Here is a 16,297-nt window from a genome sequence, read left to right as displayed (position 1 = left end):
AATGGCGGCTGTGGTGACGCAGGGGGACCTCCCACCTCGGTCTTCTATGTCCGATATTGCGTAAAACAGAGGATTTAGACGTAGTGTCTACATTGTATAACTCCACACGCCTTTTCTCCTCTTAATCTCTTTCATGACTTTTTATTTAATGCATTTTAACGGCTCTAATAGTTATTTACGTAAAACTGGAAGTTAAGCTCACTGTTGATATTCCGGAGACTTCTTCCGGAATAGCTTTTCAAAATAAACTTTAGCATCAACGTTAGCCACAGGTGAATGCTAACCGGAAATGTTCTCACAATAAAACAGTTTTAAGCTTACTCTATGTTTAAACTAAATTACGTAATTAAACATTGATTTTAATTTCTTACAATAGATGAAGAGGCTACGTCAATGCACTCTTATTAGATTATTTTATCAACTATAAGCTTTATCAAAAAGGAAGGTCTTAAGCGCACTCTTAAAAATGGATAGTGTGTCTGCCGCCCGAACACAAACTGAAAGCTGATTCCACAAAAGTGGAGCTTGATAAGAAAAGGCTCTGGCTCCCATTGTACTTTTAGAGACTCTAGGAACAACCAACAACCCTGCATTCTTGGAACGCAATGCCCTAGTTCAGGGGTGGGGAACCTCCGGCCCCCGGCTGTATACGGCCCGCGAGACCATTTGGTGTGGCCCTCGAGGTAATTTATAAACACACGTAAAAAAGAAAAAAAATTAAGAAATCTAGACCGCAAAATAATTAAACAAGCGAGTGCCTGTTTTTCCTGGCAACGGTCATGGTCCTTGAACACAACAAGAGCCTAACGTGTCATCACGTGGTATATGTCTCGTCTGACAGGGGTGCAGTTCTAACGGAGAGAACCAGAACGCCACTCCGGGACTTTAAAAATTGCAGTACCCATGCGTGGCTGTGTCTTTAGTTGAAAGCCCAGTGGTCTGTTCATCTGTCATACTGATCATACAGTCAATACCTTTGTTGTTATTAGCATCTGGTTAGCTAGCTATGCTAACGAATATAAGAAGCTTTTTCTACAACCAGTGAGGTAAAGGCACATCTTTATCAGATCATTATAGTTATACAAAAAAAAACAGGTATAAAATACTATATGACAGTAAAAACAAGTTGTTATTAATAACTAACCAAGAATACAGTTTAAAAGGAGAGTGATTTGGAAAATATTCATAAAGAAAAAGTAAATCTGCTTACAGTTCTGCTTCATATGGGTGTTGAGAGATGTATCCATAGATCTCTTCATTTTGCTCTCAAAGTGCACCAGATTGATGCTTTCAACTTCCCGGAGCATGCCCCCCCCCCCCCGGACCCCCCCAGAGGAGGTTAGGTCCCCCCCCCACTTAAATCATGTTCACAACATGGATAGGAAACTAAATGCATTTGCACACATCTTGTGTCCATATCTTTCTGTTTGGTGGTCATGCCACAACCGTGCACGTGCATGCATACGCGAGTCATGGCAAGATATCTGGACTAAGAGGTTGCTTTTTCTTTGCAAAGCCTGAAAGAAAGGCTAAATGAATGGGCTGTGATTTTTAAGTAGAGGTCAATAATTTGAACGGCCCTCGGAGGATGTTGAAAAAATTGAAATGGCCCTTGAGAGGAAAAAGGTTCCCCACCCCTGCCCTAGTTGGACAGTAGGGTTTAATGAGTTATTTAAGGTAAAATGGAGTCTGCCCATTAACCTCTTCTACAGAGCACCCCCGATACCGGGGGGGGGGAAACGCGCCATCTGCAGGAAACAGCGTCTGAGGGCATCTTAATATTCAATAAACTATGAATGTTATATATCCATGTAACGGGAAGAAACTCAGCTAACTGATCTTTTTTATTTATTTTTTTAAACCCACAAAGCTAGCGCCGAGCCTCTGAATTAGCTACGAGCGAAACAATCTTAAGGCCGTTAGCACAGAACTCTAGCTACACTGATCGATATACTAATTGGATCTGCACAAACAAGCTTAGATAACATCCTGAGAGTCCACAGATTATAGAAATATAAGGATCATCACTGAGCGACCAGAACTCGTGTCAGGGGAAGCAAATACAGACAACACATGAGTAGCTTTAGGTAGCAGAACACGGAGATATGCTCACCTTTGCTGTTATTCTGATCAAAAGTCGTGTTCAATGGCATTAAATCGAGAAAAACCGCGGCTGAAGGTTAATCCATAGGTTATAGCAATGTGTCTGTCACTTTGAAAAAAGTATTGATAATCCATAATTCAATTTGTATGCAAAAATCGGAGAAGAAACATTTGCTGCAGGCCGCCCTCCAGAGTGGTCTTGCCGCCCTTTTTTGGCCCTTTGGACACTCAAACTAGCAGACACACATTATCATCCCATTGGAGACTTTATTTTCATTGACCTGATAAATGATGTACATATATTGTCAGTTATGTAGAGTTGGAGAATGATTCACTGTGGTTTAATCCTATTCCCATAACTCATAGTCAATTGATTAACTGTTAAACAAAAATCCCAGTGCTGCCTCTGCTTCATTCCTCCAAACCTGCAGCACAGAGGGAGTAGGACTGCTACGTTTCTCCTGGCTGAAGTCACATAGGCTCCTAAGAAGATGTAATGAAACACCTCATCAGCCTCATGGAGATCCAAGAGGGATCAATGGGAGTGTTGACCCAGTGAAACTACATTACCCCCCACACACACACACACACACACACCACACACACACACACACACACACACACACACACACACACACACACACACACACACACACACACACACACACACACACACACACACACACACACACACACACACACACACACACACACACACACACACACACACACACACACACACACACACACACACACACACACACACACACACACACACACACACACACACACACACACACCACAGAGAACAACACACCCAATATGCTGCTGAGTCTGAGAGAGGAGGGATGATTTCATCGTGTTCAGAAAAGGGGGGAAAAATCATTATGTTGGGAAGGACACATCATGAAGATCCTTTAGACAAGGGCAGCAGTGTGATGACACATTTCCACATTCACACTCATGAGCTCAGACTGGGACTGACTTCAGAGGGGAGCCCTCAGACAAATTGTGAGAAAAAGGTTTTGTTTCAAAAAGTAGAGACGTGAGGATTTACTTTGATTTTATTGACCTGATCTGTTCGGAGTAGTTATGCCAAATGTGTCCAATCCAGTATAACTTGACATTAAAAAAGTTAGTTGCTTCAATCTATCCAGCACTGCAGCTCACATGGAGATTTGAGCAGGCATTGTATCACAGATCTGTTTTGGGGGAATGTTTGTTGCCAAGCGTCTTTGTGTCAAGAAGAGGGAACTTTAGTGACATTTCCAAAGTATGGTTAAATACATAGGGAGGCGAGGTTTATGATCAAGCATTAATGAGCAGGAAAAAAACATTAAAACGTCACAGTGCTTCATCCATATTTATTACGAGGGCCTTGTTTTATCCCAGAGTTCACATGGAGTTGATAGGGTATCAACTTTTATTGCCGACAATAGATAGGATGTTTTTAGTTGTTATCCAAAATAAAATTGACTTTACTGTTTAGGACATTAGAGAGTATGTTTTAACAGGGATAACATTTTGTCTAGAGCGTCTACTTTATTTCAGTGTGATTTACTGTCATTATAATGCACCTTACACTTACGGTAAAACCAAACTGACATCATGTATCGCTCATGTTTTCTCAGTGTATTAGATCTTGTGACATTAAGGAACACAAGCTACTCAGAAAGTGCATCCCATTAGCTGAGTACATTTCCCATTAGAATGTGTTTCACAGAATCCCCTGCAGCTGTGGGCTGTGAGGGGATTGCAGTTCCAAAAATACTTTTTCCCATTCATTACTTAAAGGGTGGAACTACCCTGGAACAAATAAGTGGACCATTTTCTAAATTCATATGATGACAAGATATTTTAAATATGTTAGTTAACATGGACAATTATCTAGGAAAACCAAAAAGTAGAGTTCTAAAACACAAAGTCTTTAACGGCTCCATAGACAATGAATTGTAAAATGTATTGTGGATTAAACTGAGAGCAGCCAGTTGACAAAAATACCACAGAGCTCATTTGAGTATAAAAAAGGAACTGAATGTTTTGTGAGTCCACAAAATCTGTCTCCCATTGGTTGTCCCTGCAGCATCAGGGAGGCAGAGTGGGGGGGGAAGGAATGAGGCTACACTATTTGTTGAGACTGTTTATTATTGCAGCAAACACAATTTTCCCAAAGGGATCATTTAAGTTTCCTCTTACAGTAATAGATACAAAAGTGTGGTTACAGAAATAAACAGAATATTGATGGTCTGGAAAGCAGCTTGTTAAAGCATTTCATCCAAACAATTACCGTTATTAAGCTGTCGTATGAGAGATTTCTCTCAGCTGCTGCTGCTGCGGTGGAGCGGCTCCACATCTACTGTCTGACCTTGGCAAAAGCAGGTACTGCTAATATGCTTTTGGCTGCATGGGGTTAAAGGTCATGTGAAACATTGTCCCCAAAGGCCTGTGGAAAGCACACACACATCTATTATCATTTTGTGAAGGAGGCTGATTTGCTGGTGTGCTAAACATGAACATCCTTATTGAATCATTTCAGAGCAGCATGATGCGGTGGCCGACCGATGCTAAGATGGCCCGAAACACTTCCATTAGGGGAAATGCGCTGCACTTACAAAACTTTGCAAAAAAAAATTAGAAATGTGCCCGAACACATGCAAATGAGGAAGAATCTTCACCAACTTGACAACACATGCTGTCAAGCTCACAGGTACAGATCAGAACCCAATAGCACGACACAGATACAACCAGTGTTCAGAATGTTCAGTTTATTCAGGTCAGGGACAGGCAGGGTCAAAACCAGGAAATCCAGCAGTCAGGCAAACAATCCAATAAAGGAGCAGGTAGAACAGGGCTCAGAACAAGGCGATCCGTCAGACAGGCAAACAAATCCAATCGGGGGTCAGGCAGGAAACTCGAGGTCCGATAACAGGCAGGCAGGGTCAAAACCGGGCAGGACAGGTAACTAGGCAAAAGATAATGACACGCTGGAGCACTTGGCAAAACACACAAGACAATCGGGCAGAGGACAAGTGAGCGTGAGGTGATATAAATACTGTGGAGTTAATGAGGGAATGAGTGGCAGGTGAGGGGAAGGGCTGTGGAGACCAGGTGAGGGGAGTGAGCTGATTGCAAGAGCCTGGAGGAAGGCAGGTTCTATTTCGTATATGGCTTCGCCCTCTAAGGCTATCGCTTTCGGGTAATCTCCCTGCGCACCCGCGCAGCACTGAAACACTTGTAGTCCATGCCCACCCGCAAGGTGGGCCCCACCCTCGGGCTCCCTTCCGGTATAAATAGAAAGGAGACCCGACAATCTGCTCCCTCTTTTCTTCAGCCAGCGTTACTGAAGCACAGAGACACTAAACAAAGTCAATTATGAGCAACAACTGTGTACGAGATTGTCCCTCATGTTAGTGATGGCAATTGTGTCGGAAATAGGTTCATTTCTCGAAACTTCAGTTACAGCGACCTCTCCTGGCGAAGTGCAAGGCTGCAGTGGATTTAACGTATCTTTGCCTTGAAAAATATTCGATGCACACACACACATTAAGACTGAATATAATGTTCTATTTGCAATTAAAGATTGATAATTGTGTGTATTGGGTTATTGAGAAGAGACTAGAGAGTGCTAGACATGTATTTGGGCGGAGAGGGCCTTTTATCAGTTATTAAAGTTGAAAAGCAATGATTAAAATACATCCATTCCGGGATTTGAACCAGCTGCGCAGAGGACATCGCCGCATTCGGGCCGCCGGCTCTACCCACTGGGCTATCTATTCCTTGAAATATTGGTCTGTTTTTATATTACTGATAATTGTCTTTTTGTTCACAACTTCTCCACATTTCGAAGTGTTTCCCAGAACGACCTATCTTTCTTCCTGGCTTGCTCTATAATGATATAAAATGCAATAACAACAACAACTCAACAGCAACAACGCAAACTACGACAACAACCCACACATTGTGCATTGTTTAGAGCGGTCATAAAGTGTTGAAGCGCTCAAATTTGAAACTGTTTCAACCTGTCACCTGTCAGAATCGAGACGAGGCAGTGCATTGAATCGCGTGAATGGACCGTGAACCAGTCAAGTGATTCATTCAGGAAATGAAGCAGTTGCTGCTTCGGACGTCACATGTCACGTGATTTGAAGCAGTTGCTGCTTCGGACGTCACATGTCACGTGATTTGAAGCAGTTGCTGCTTCGGACGTCACATGTCACGTGATTTGAAGCAAGCTTCGAAGCACTGCTTCTATGGAATAGGAAGTCCAGGGTTGAAGCTCCGTTCGAAGCTTCAGTGTCAAACTGCCATCACTACCTCATGTGGCTCAGGATACATCATGAGCTACGACCAGCACACGATGTGCGAATCCTGCCTGGGGCCAGAGCACACGGACGCGGCTCTCAGCCAGCAGGTCGCATGCTCACACTGTGCCCGTCTGCGGCGGCCGAGGTGGACGATTGGCCCGTCCAGGCTTTCGAGCACGTGGATGGCAGCAAAAGCAGGCGGACAACATCCGCCAGCACGTTAGCTGGCTCCAGCCTGCTGGGCGGTCACAGCAGCACCAACGCCCGCAGCAGCTGCAGCGTCCATCCCGGCCACAGCGGCAGGAGGAGAGACGCTCACAGCAGCCGCAGCGGGGTCAGGCTCGCCCTTCGGCGGCTGCAGGGGCTCCGTCCCACGTCTCCGCTCCCCCGCCACCCCAGAGACAGGGTCTCCCGGCGGCGAGTCAAAGGGGAGTGAGGCTCTCCCGCTCCTGGTCTGCTCCACGAGAGCCTCCAAGGAAGCAGAACCGGTTCTGACGTTTTGGGGGTTGTGAGCAGTGGCGGCTGGTGGAAAATATTTTTGGTGGGGCTTTTGATATAGTGAGTAAAACAAATTTTTTTGGGAGAAATGACCCCTTAAATGAGGACTTCTGGTGATGTAATTGCGCATTTCCAGTGCAGCGCGGACCTCGCTTTAATGCTGCGTTCAGACCGGACGCGATGCGAATATTCGCTTTGCTTTAAACGCTCCTATCGCATCGCTCTAGTCGCTCGAGTTTTCACCGCATCACTCGCATCATTCAAACAAGACGCGCTGGCTCGGGAGCTACAACTACAACAAAATGAACATATTTTACCGTGATTAAATTGTAATACACGTTTCTAAATGATGCCGACGTAACAACATACTGATACCGGTTAGTAAAAACCATGAATTAATGCTTTGACAAGTCTGCAGACAGACGGCAGGCGAAAAACCTTTTAGAATGCTTGTTTTCTGAATGGAGCTTGGCTAAGCTAACGTTATATATGTTCCGACCGTCCACACTCACAACAACGGCCTATACAGACATAAATAAACCAGACTGTATTCTCCATGACACAGACAGTCTGTGGTTTGTACTTGTTTAACTTTTGTCTAGTTTCTGAACAGATCGTATCTGTTCCCGGCTGTTTGAAGAGCAAGCATGGGAAACAAAAGATAGCATTTACCTGTTTGCATCGTTTGCATCCAGCTAGCCTCGTTGATACGTTTTGTCTTTTTCACGAGCTTGCTGTGATATATACAAATCGGGTTGGTCCGGTCCAAGGTCTTTAAGTATCAATTTATCTCCCAAACTTCTCCTTTGGAAAGGATTGGAGAGTAGCTCTTGCACGGAATTGGGTGCGGACCGAGGTCCGGCGACTCCACCTGCACACCATTCTAAATACTGCGTCACCTTGGTCACTCACGAGTCTAAAAAACAACTCACGTCACGTAAGCAACGTGGGCGCCAACGTGAGCGCCCTCGTGACCAAAATATTTGGCGGCGCTGATTGGCTGAAATTATGTTTCGGCGGCACAGTTTACTATTGAGACTTTTGCAACGTGCTGGTTGCTGCTGTTTGTCTCGGGGGCTCCGCCCGGTAATGATAAACTAATGCCATGGGCAAGGCCAGGCAGGAAACATGTGACTTATCAGTAACTTTAGACATCGTAACACAATTTTAAACGAGATTTTATTGTAGATTATACATTTTACTGATACCAATTGTATGATATTTACCTTGTTCATTAAAAATGAAAATATAAAATATATATATTTTTAAAATATTGTTTTTTTAAAAAAAATTTTTAATTTAATATTTTTTTAAATATATATTTTTTTAATGTGGGAAGAGGTGGGGTGGCGCCCCTAGCGCCCCTATGGGCCGGCCGCCACTGGTTGTGAGTAAAATAAAGTGTGTTCATTTTCCAACTTTTTGTACTGAATCATCAGTAACAAGTGTTTCTCACATATCCCCCACTCTGTGTAAGCCAGCTGCCTATAACCTATCGGTTAATAAACTGCAGAGCTCACGGCATTCCTCTGTTCGAGATACGCCTCCTACACACGGTCATAATAAACCAACACATCCTCACTCCCAGGTCGGCCGTTATGTCAAGTCCCCTGTGTCGGCTTTTTCCAACGCAAGGGGGGGCCCTTAGCGTCCATTTTCAACGCAAGGGGGGGGCCTTAGCGTCCATTTTCAGCTTTCCGGGATGTCCATATGCTTCTATGGACGCTCATGGAAGCACGGCATTTGTTTGTGTCGGCTATAAAGGCAATGTGAGCGTCCATTCTCTTTGGATAACGGAGAATTGTACACCCGGAAGTAAGTATTCCCCTTACTGTCGATTGATTTTACAGTGATATCTGCACTACTCATCGACTAAAAAACACCAGATTATCCTTGTTAATTACACAACATTGATTGGTTTAAATTGTGTGCAATGCTTTTGTATTTTTCCCCTTCGATTCGGAGAAACAAATGTTTTTTCGGAGTAAAGGATGGCAGAAGACACTACACTACCCAGAATCTCCAGCTATCGTTTGGACTACACCAGGGGTGCCCAACCAGTCGATCGCGGGGAGATTCCCAGTCGATCGCGAGATGTGTCAACAATAATATTCTGTTTTATCGTTAATGTCATAACATAATCTTCCCGTGCCAGAATAATGCTCTTGAACGCATCAAAGCTTTGTGATTGGCCAGCGTGACCCCATGTGTCGGGGCGTGGCTGGTGGGCAGTTGGCACTATTTCGCTGACGTTGTCCGTGTCAACAGGAGTGCCAGTCCGCACACACACACAAGACCGCAATTATGGGAGAAGCAAGAAAGCCCAAAATATATAATTTTCACTCCGAGTGGGAGGGAGATTATTTTTGTATCTATTCCAATTCAAAGTCCATCTGTCTCATCTGCAATGCGAGCGTGACTTTATTGAAGAAGGGTAATTTAGGAGCGGCATTTCAAAACAGTGCACAAATGCTACGAGACGGAATTCCCTCCTAATTCTGCCCTACGCTCCAAAAGGAGAGGGGCCTGAAAGGACAGCTAAATGCACAGCAGTCCATTTTCACCAGGCCCAACAACAAGAGCAAGGCTGCTACCATAGCATCTTATCGCGTCAGTCACGTTTTTGCGAAAACACGTGAAGTCTTTCAAAGACTGCGAAGTTGTGAAAGAAGCTTTCCTGGAGGCTACCGACGCGCTTTTTGGGGACAGTAAAAATAACAGTAGCATTTCAACAGGTTTTTGATATAATAAAAACTCAAGTTAGATACCGTTATTAATCAGCTGTAAGTTTTAGTTTGTTTGAACGTATTCATTATAATTATTGTACAAAATGGTATAAGAATGCAAACTTAAATTGATTATAGTCTATTATCAATTCAGGTTAAGAAACCAGTGTTGCTTGCATCCTATTTTAAAGCCATTTCTTTTTATACTCTACTAAAATGCAACAAAAAAAGGGTTCTATTAATTTAGTCTTTTTTATTGTACTTCGGCAGCAGATTCCTGTGTAGCTTCCGATCTGAGTTGTCTTATTAGTAAGCCTCATTTATACTTTTGTAGCAACACTATTTTTATATAATGGCAAAGAAAGGGTTCAGAGTATTTTCTTTCTTCCTGTGTCATATGTGGCAGCACTGTTCAATGTTTCTTGAAAACATTACCCACTGTAGTATGTGACGTGTGAATAAACTCCTGTATCAACAACACTGTTGTGTAACTTCAGTTAAATACTTGTATGTGTGTAGATTAGAAAGAGGTAAGATAAAGGATCTGCAGTATTTTATGAAGTATTAATCGTACAAAGGTCAGTTTTATACAAGTAGAAGTGTGTATTTTCCTGGTAGTAGGCTGTCAGTAATGGCTACGTCTCTCTATTTGGACTGGTAGATCTCGGCAGACTGGCAACTTTAAAAGTAGCTCTCGGTTCAAAAAAGGTTGGGCACCCCTGGACTACACCATGTGCTCTGTTTGAAGTCACGTGATCTTCAAATTTCTCCCTGCAGAAAAAAAAAATGTGGCCGAACTTCGTTTTATTCTCGGTGTAAAATGCCTATTTTAAAGTTAGTTTGGCCATTAAAATGCGTTTTGATGTCATTTGATGCGAGAAATATGAGTTGTTATTTCAGATTATGTGTGCAGTGGATGTACATGATCTTTAGTTTGCTAGTTATTACGAAGATTACTTCAGGAAATTGCGTCCATAACGTTTTCATTGTTACCAAGGTGGTTGCTAGGGACGCTGCTATCGATATTATTTCTGTTATGTTGTGTAACAGTTTAATGGTGTTATCTTTATTGCTACCCCCTTCCCCGTCAATGTATAGTGTTGGTCCACAGCGCAAACGTATTAGTTTAACAAAATCCGCATCTAAAGATACGTTATTTTCCCCTGTGCAATTCCAGTCTCACATCTCACAGCACATCGTCATTAACAAATACCGGAAACAGACCGAAAACTTTTTTTAAAATAATACTTTATTCCGAGTGTGCTTGCTTTTCTCTTTGAAAGTCATCACATAACGGCATTGTAATACACGGTTCGGCTGCATTAAATATTACATATCTGCCGTAGTTCTCTATTTATAGAGCCCTGCTGAGAAGACTTCTAGACAAACATGAATAACTGCCGCCAACACTGAAAACGTGACGTGGATCATAAATATATCAGCAATTAAACAACATCTTACATTTATTTTCACACAATACGTCTCCTTGCAGTATCAACACTAATTCGGCTGACTTTTATATTTGATCCAATTGGTAGATAGGCTGTATTTACACCATAAAGGTGCACAGCTGATATAAAGGGACACCTAGTGGTTAAAGCATGTTATTGAATTTCATTATTTTTATTATTAGATATTAATAGGATCCCTATAAAGTATATTCATTACTTGTTATTCTCTACTAATAGTTAATTAAAGACTGTATATAATGACTATTTTGCACATCCCTTTCAAGATTTTCTAAGGTTTATTGACATATCATATAGGCCTACACAACTATGGTGTAGTTCTGCATTGAATGAAAAACTTGGGTCGCAGGTTCCTCAATTGAGGAATTGAGGTCAATATCACCAAACAGTGCATTTGAGACTTCCCCATTTCCAAAAAAAAAGCTGAGATTTTCCATTGAACTTCATATTCATTGTATTAAGTATATGTTATGCTGTTAGAAATGGATGTTGGTCAAGCTCCCACACTTTTTATAAATTAACAGCAAGCAGACAATGTACATGCAAACAGCAAAATGAATCCACCCTGTCATGGACACATTCAAAGTAGAGTAAATACATTGTAAACACATAGTGATTATAAAATGTACATTTTCAGAAAGCAATTTAGTCCCTTTCTCAACAATATATTTTAGTTAATGGAAAAAGTATTTGGATAATAATGAAATTATGGCAAACTATTTGTTTCTCTATAAAATCTGCGAGAGTTGCACTTTATTTTCTAAATAAAATCTAACAACAAAGTTATCTGGTTAAACTTTCAAACAATACTATTTGGCCCTCATTTGTTAGAAAGGAATCACACAAAAGGTTTTGGTAACTTTGGTAAAATATTTAGTTTATTTTCATAAAACATGAAAATGACAGGGTGGACAATGACATGACAGGGTGGACCTTGGGCATGACAGGGTGGACACATTGTGAAATGTCATTGAATGGCCTCATAAATGCAATACATCTAAAGGAAATGATGTAAAAGAAAATGTCAGAGGTCCTATCCCATGTAGGGGGAAATTACCAGTTGAACAGACTGGTTTTGATCCACTCTACCTGCATGCGGCCACTGAATAAAGAACATTAATGTGGCCTTCTTGTGTTAAATTCTGTACATCATTCTGCACAGTGAAAGTCAAACATTCAACTGTAGAACAAGAAGAAAACAATTTTTAAGTGGAGAACAGTTGATTTAAAAAAGAAAAAAAAGCATGTTACAGAGAGATCAATTAGACGCGTCTCCAAAACAGTCTCTCCCTTTCTGCAGAGACATGGCTCATTTCTGTAGTTGCTCTTCCACATACTTCCAAGCAGACGCTTCAATTTGTACTGAGCGCTTGTTCAGAGCCTGTGGTTCTGGTATTAGGCAAAGTATTTGCCAGTCATAGTACCAACATATGTCCTCCCGGGGACTTGGCCAATGGAACTTGTTTATGCCATTGCGGTGCATACACTTAACTTTCACACTGTGCCCTTCTGCATCCATGATGAAACCTGGGTATGCTTCATTGTCGTAATTAACGACGCACCACTCTCCAATGTGCTTCACCTCAATCATTGCTGGTCTCCTAGGGTTATCTGGTGCCTTTCCACTTGCTGGGGACTCATCAGATGAAACAGGAACATCAGCTAGAGTGACCTCTTGAAGGTTAAAGCAGGGGCAGTCCAAAACACCTTCCTCCCTTTTACACAGGCATGAAATGTCTCGGTATTTCATCTGGCCGGGTGTCAGACTGATAGCTTGGTGGATTCTTAGAGTGCCTTTTACCGCAGCTATTGCAGGTACCTATAGTGAGAGGGGGGGAGGGAATCAAACATTAATACACTTTATTTAACCACAACACATGAAAGGATCAGATTTGACAAAGGTAGTCTGTAATCTGGACGGGAGAGGGGGGACAGGGACCTGAAACCGAGGGAGAAGGACTATGGGGTGAATTGGATAACGGACTATAGCTTTTACCTGAGCCTTTGATTCAATATCCCTCTCTGGGACGAAGAACAACTCAACAGATGTGTCCAGGCTTTTCAGCTTGTCATACAAGCTCTGGGCATCAGGGATGTCTCCTCCATGGGCCACAATTCGGTCTGCTGACCTCTTGAGGGCCCCACCAACACCGTCTGGTGCCCCCTTCCCATGACTAGCCTCAAAGAAATTCCACGTTATTTCTTTGAAGCCATACTTGTAGAGTTCAGTTGAGAGGTAGAAGAAATTTCCCTTTTGTCGATACTGTGTTGCAGGCCCGTCGCTGAAAAAATGAAGTATGCTGACTTGAGGGTGTCGTTCTCTCACTACCTTCAGAATTGGATCAAGGTGGGCCCAGATGGCCACAGGGTCGTGTCTTCTGGAGGGTGATATGGAGCAGAAAGTGTGCAGCGCTTGTCCACCAGCAGTGTAGAGCACTCCAGTGTGCAGACTGGCCTGCTGGTGTGAGCCTCCAAAATGCACAGATTGTATTTCTTGGCTGTACTTGCACGAGTAATTTTCGCTAAAATCTATATGCAAAAGGGAATCGTTGTGTTTCAGGCTCCTCCTGAGCTCCCTGTAGGCATTAAACTGCCATTTAATGTTGAAGACATGGCGTTTAAAATGGAGAAGCCTCTCCTGGAAATCTGTGTTAAGGTCGTGCTGCGTTGTTGTTATCTCCCTTTTCACTGTGATTGTTGACACCTTCTAATCCTTCGTGAACTTCTCTGTCATCCACTGAGATAAACGAATGTTCTCTTCCCCAGGAATTTTCAGCATCGGGTGACAAGTTAGGAGGCATTCACTGCACTCACCGTAAGCACAGACCTTGGCTTTCGGGTCGCACATGGTTGCTTCAGACATTTCCTCAATGTTTCTTGAGGACAGCAACCCTTGGCTCTGCAAGGCATTGGCCATGAATTGCAAGTTCTCATGTTTTTGCAGAGACATGTGTCACGGTCAGAGGAAGAGGGGGTTACCACCCAAAAGGGTCTGAGACGGCAAAAGGATGTGTATGACACCTGGCCAATGTGCTCAGAGAGAAACTTCCTATGCAAGTTCTTCCTTGTATCGGTAAGCAACCTCCTCTGCATCTTTTTCTTCAGCAGTGTGACTGTTTGTTTGCGGCCGGTCGTCATTCGACTAACATCATCTCGTAGAAAAAACGATGTAACGTTCTTCCTCAACTCATTTCGACTGACGCACCTCCTCCCATGGTAGGTAAGATCCACAGGATACTTTGCTCTCTTGTTAGAGTGGCCAAAAGCAGTCTGTGCATGCTTTTGGAGCTTGTACTTCTTCTGAATGTTTCCACTGATCACTTTTGCTATCAACTGCTTATCTCTGTTTGTTTTTGCATTTTCATATTTTCTTTTAATATCTTCAATCAGGGATGTATGGAAAATAAGAGCTCTTTTGATGGGTGAATTCACTTTGTTACATCCCAACAAAGCATTGACTTTTGAACGTGGTGATTTAGACAAACTTCCTTTCTTGGCCCTATGGAGCCTCTTCTTATATTTCTCAGTTTTAGTTTTCTCTTTTGCGAGCTGTGCCTCCAATATTTCAATCTGATCTTTCAGTTTCCTCTTCGACCTTCTTCGAGCACTTGCCCCTAGACGCTGTTGCCTGAAACACAAAATATTTGTATATTATTATATATGGATTTTTAGTAAGATTTTAATGAGTTAGTTTATCAATATGTTGTTTTATGGGGACATAAATAGTTGATAATTGTCCTTCAAATACATCTAAACTTTCTAATAAGTCATCAGCTAAACTTCCAATGATCTAACCTGGAAATCCCTGGCTCAGGCTGATTCTCAGGAGTTGCAGGGGAGTCTGGTGGTGTCTCTGACTGTAGCAAAGCACTGGCCCTGTCTCTGGCTCTGTCTCGACTTTTTGCCTCTCTCCATTTCTTTCTTTTTGCCCTCTTCGCTCTCTCACTAAGCTCATTGACACCCTTCTTCGTTCCAGTCTCTCTGTCTTTTTTCCATTTGTCCCTCTCTTTCTCAAGGTACTTTCTTCTTCTGTCCGGGTCAGCATCACGACGTTCCCGATATCTCCTCGCTATCTCAGCTCCTTTTGAGCTCATTCCTTGAAAAAGACAATTCAAAATGTTCTCTTACACACTTTAATTGGCGGTCCAGGTAAACTCGACTTGCTTTATCAAACTAGGCTTGCTGATACCGAAATTGCCAAAAAAAGTCCATATTGTCCACTCCTACTATGTATAGCATGGACTGTTATAAAATGTGTGTAATAGCTATTATAATATTACACACATTTATTAGCATGTGGCATAAACTATGTGCATGTCCTTCCTGTCACGAACCATGTCCACCCTGTCATGGAAGGCTTGCTGACAGGGTGGACAATGACAGGGTGGACATTTTTGGCTAATATTAGCATTTAATGAGCACATGGTGGACCTTCAGTTAGCAACAGGATTCAGTTAGCAAGGTGACTGTGTACTGTTTAACAAATATAGTTCGAATTTCTGAAATGTTTTTATATTAATTGAAATGTAACTATGACAGAGTGGACATGTTAAGCTTGACAACATCCAACTACACACATAATATGATTAAAATCACGAAATATAAGTGTACATACTTACTCTGCAACTAGCCAATGTCTCAGCCTCCACTGAAGAAAGACAAAATGGTGGTAGTGATGTCACTGAAAACATCAGATGTTTTTTTATGGGGCAGTTTCCCCATAATGACAGGGTGGACAGGAAATGTCAAGGACACATGCAAAATGTTCAATATTATTATGAAAATAGAATATACATGATCAAAATGACTTGTTTTATCAAATAACTCGTTGTGGACAATAAAACCATATTTATATTTTTTTAATTTAGTATCATTTAACCATTTATTACACACACTGTAGTTAGCAGAGCAGTGCGTGGGACATGCCAAAATCACGTACATCCAATTAAAAAATACGGTATAAAAGGAAGGAAACACATTTCAAGAGACTTATCATTGTACTGATATGTGTGTCAATGTTTGGCCATTTATAATAAGACCTCAGAGTTTCATTATTCTGCTACATTTTCATGATAACTTTCGTGATTCTGATGGGGACACCAAAGTTACTTTATAGTGATATTGACCCATTTTGTGCATACCTCCAGCAATGTTAACTATGTTGAAGCACTTATTTTAACTGATATTATACATAATG

The 16,297-nt window shown here is 42.1% G+C and overlaps 1 protein-coding gene across 1 annotated transcript; it reads right to left on the bottom strand.

Annotated features, from left to right (window-relative positions):
• Nucleotides 1–11,956: 11,956 nt before the first annotated feature.
• On the bottom strand, nt 11,957–15,888 carry LOC117533692. Its single transcript, XM_034197591.1, has 5 exons — nt 15,720–15,888; nt 14,896–15,196; nt 14,058–14,728; nt 13,097–13,629; nt 11,957–12,919 (listed from the first exon to the last, which is right to left on the bottom strand). The coding sequence occupies exons 2-5, from the start codon at nt 15,192–15,194 to the stop codon at nt 12,410–12,412; spliced, it is 2,013 nt and encodes a 670-aa protein (XP_034053482.1). The 5' UTR covers nt 15,195–15,196; nt 15,720–15,888; the 3' UTR covers nt 11,957–12,409.
• Between the last annotated feature and the right edge of the window lie 409 nt (nt 15,889–16,297).

This window comes from Gymnodraco acuticeps, unplaced genomic scaffold (genome assembly GCF_902827175.1).
Source record: "Gymnodraco acuticeps unplaced genomic scaffold, fGymAcu1.1, whole genome shotgun sequence".
Classification (NCBI taxonomy): domain Eukaryota; kingdom Metazoa; phylum Chordata; class Actinopteri; order Perciformes; family Bathydraconidae; genus Gymnodraco; species Gymnodraco acuticeps.
Note: the sequence above shows the minus strand (reverse complement) of the source record. Positions and strands in the feature narration are given on the sequence as shown.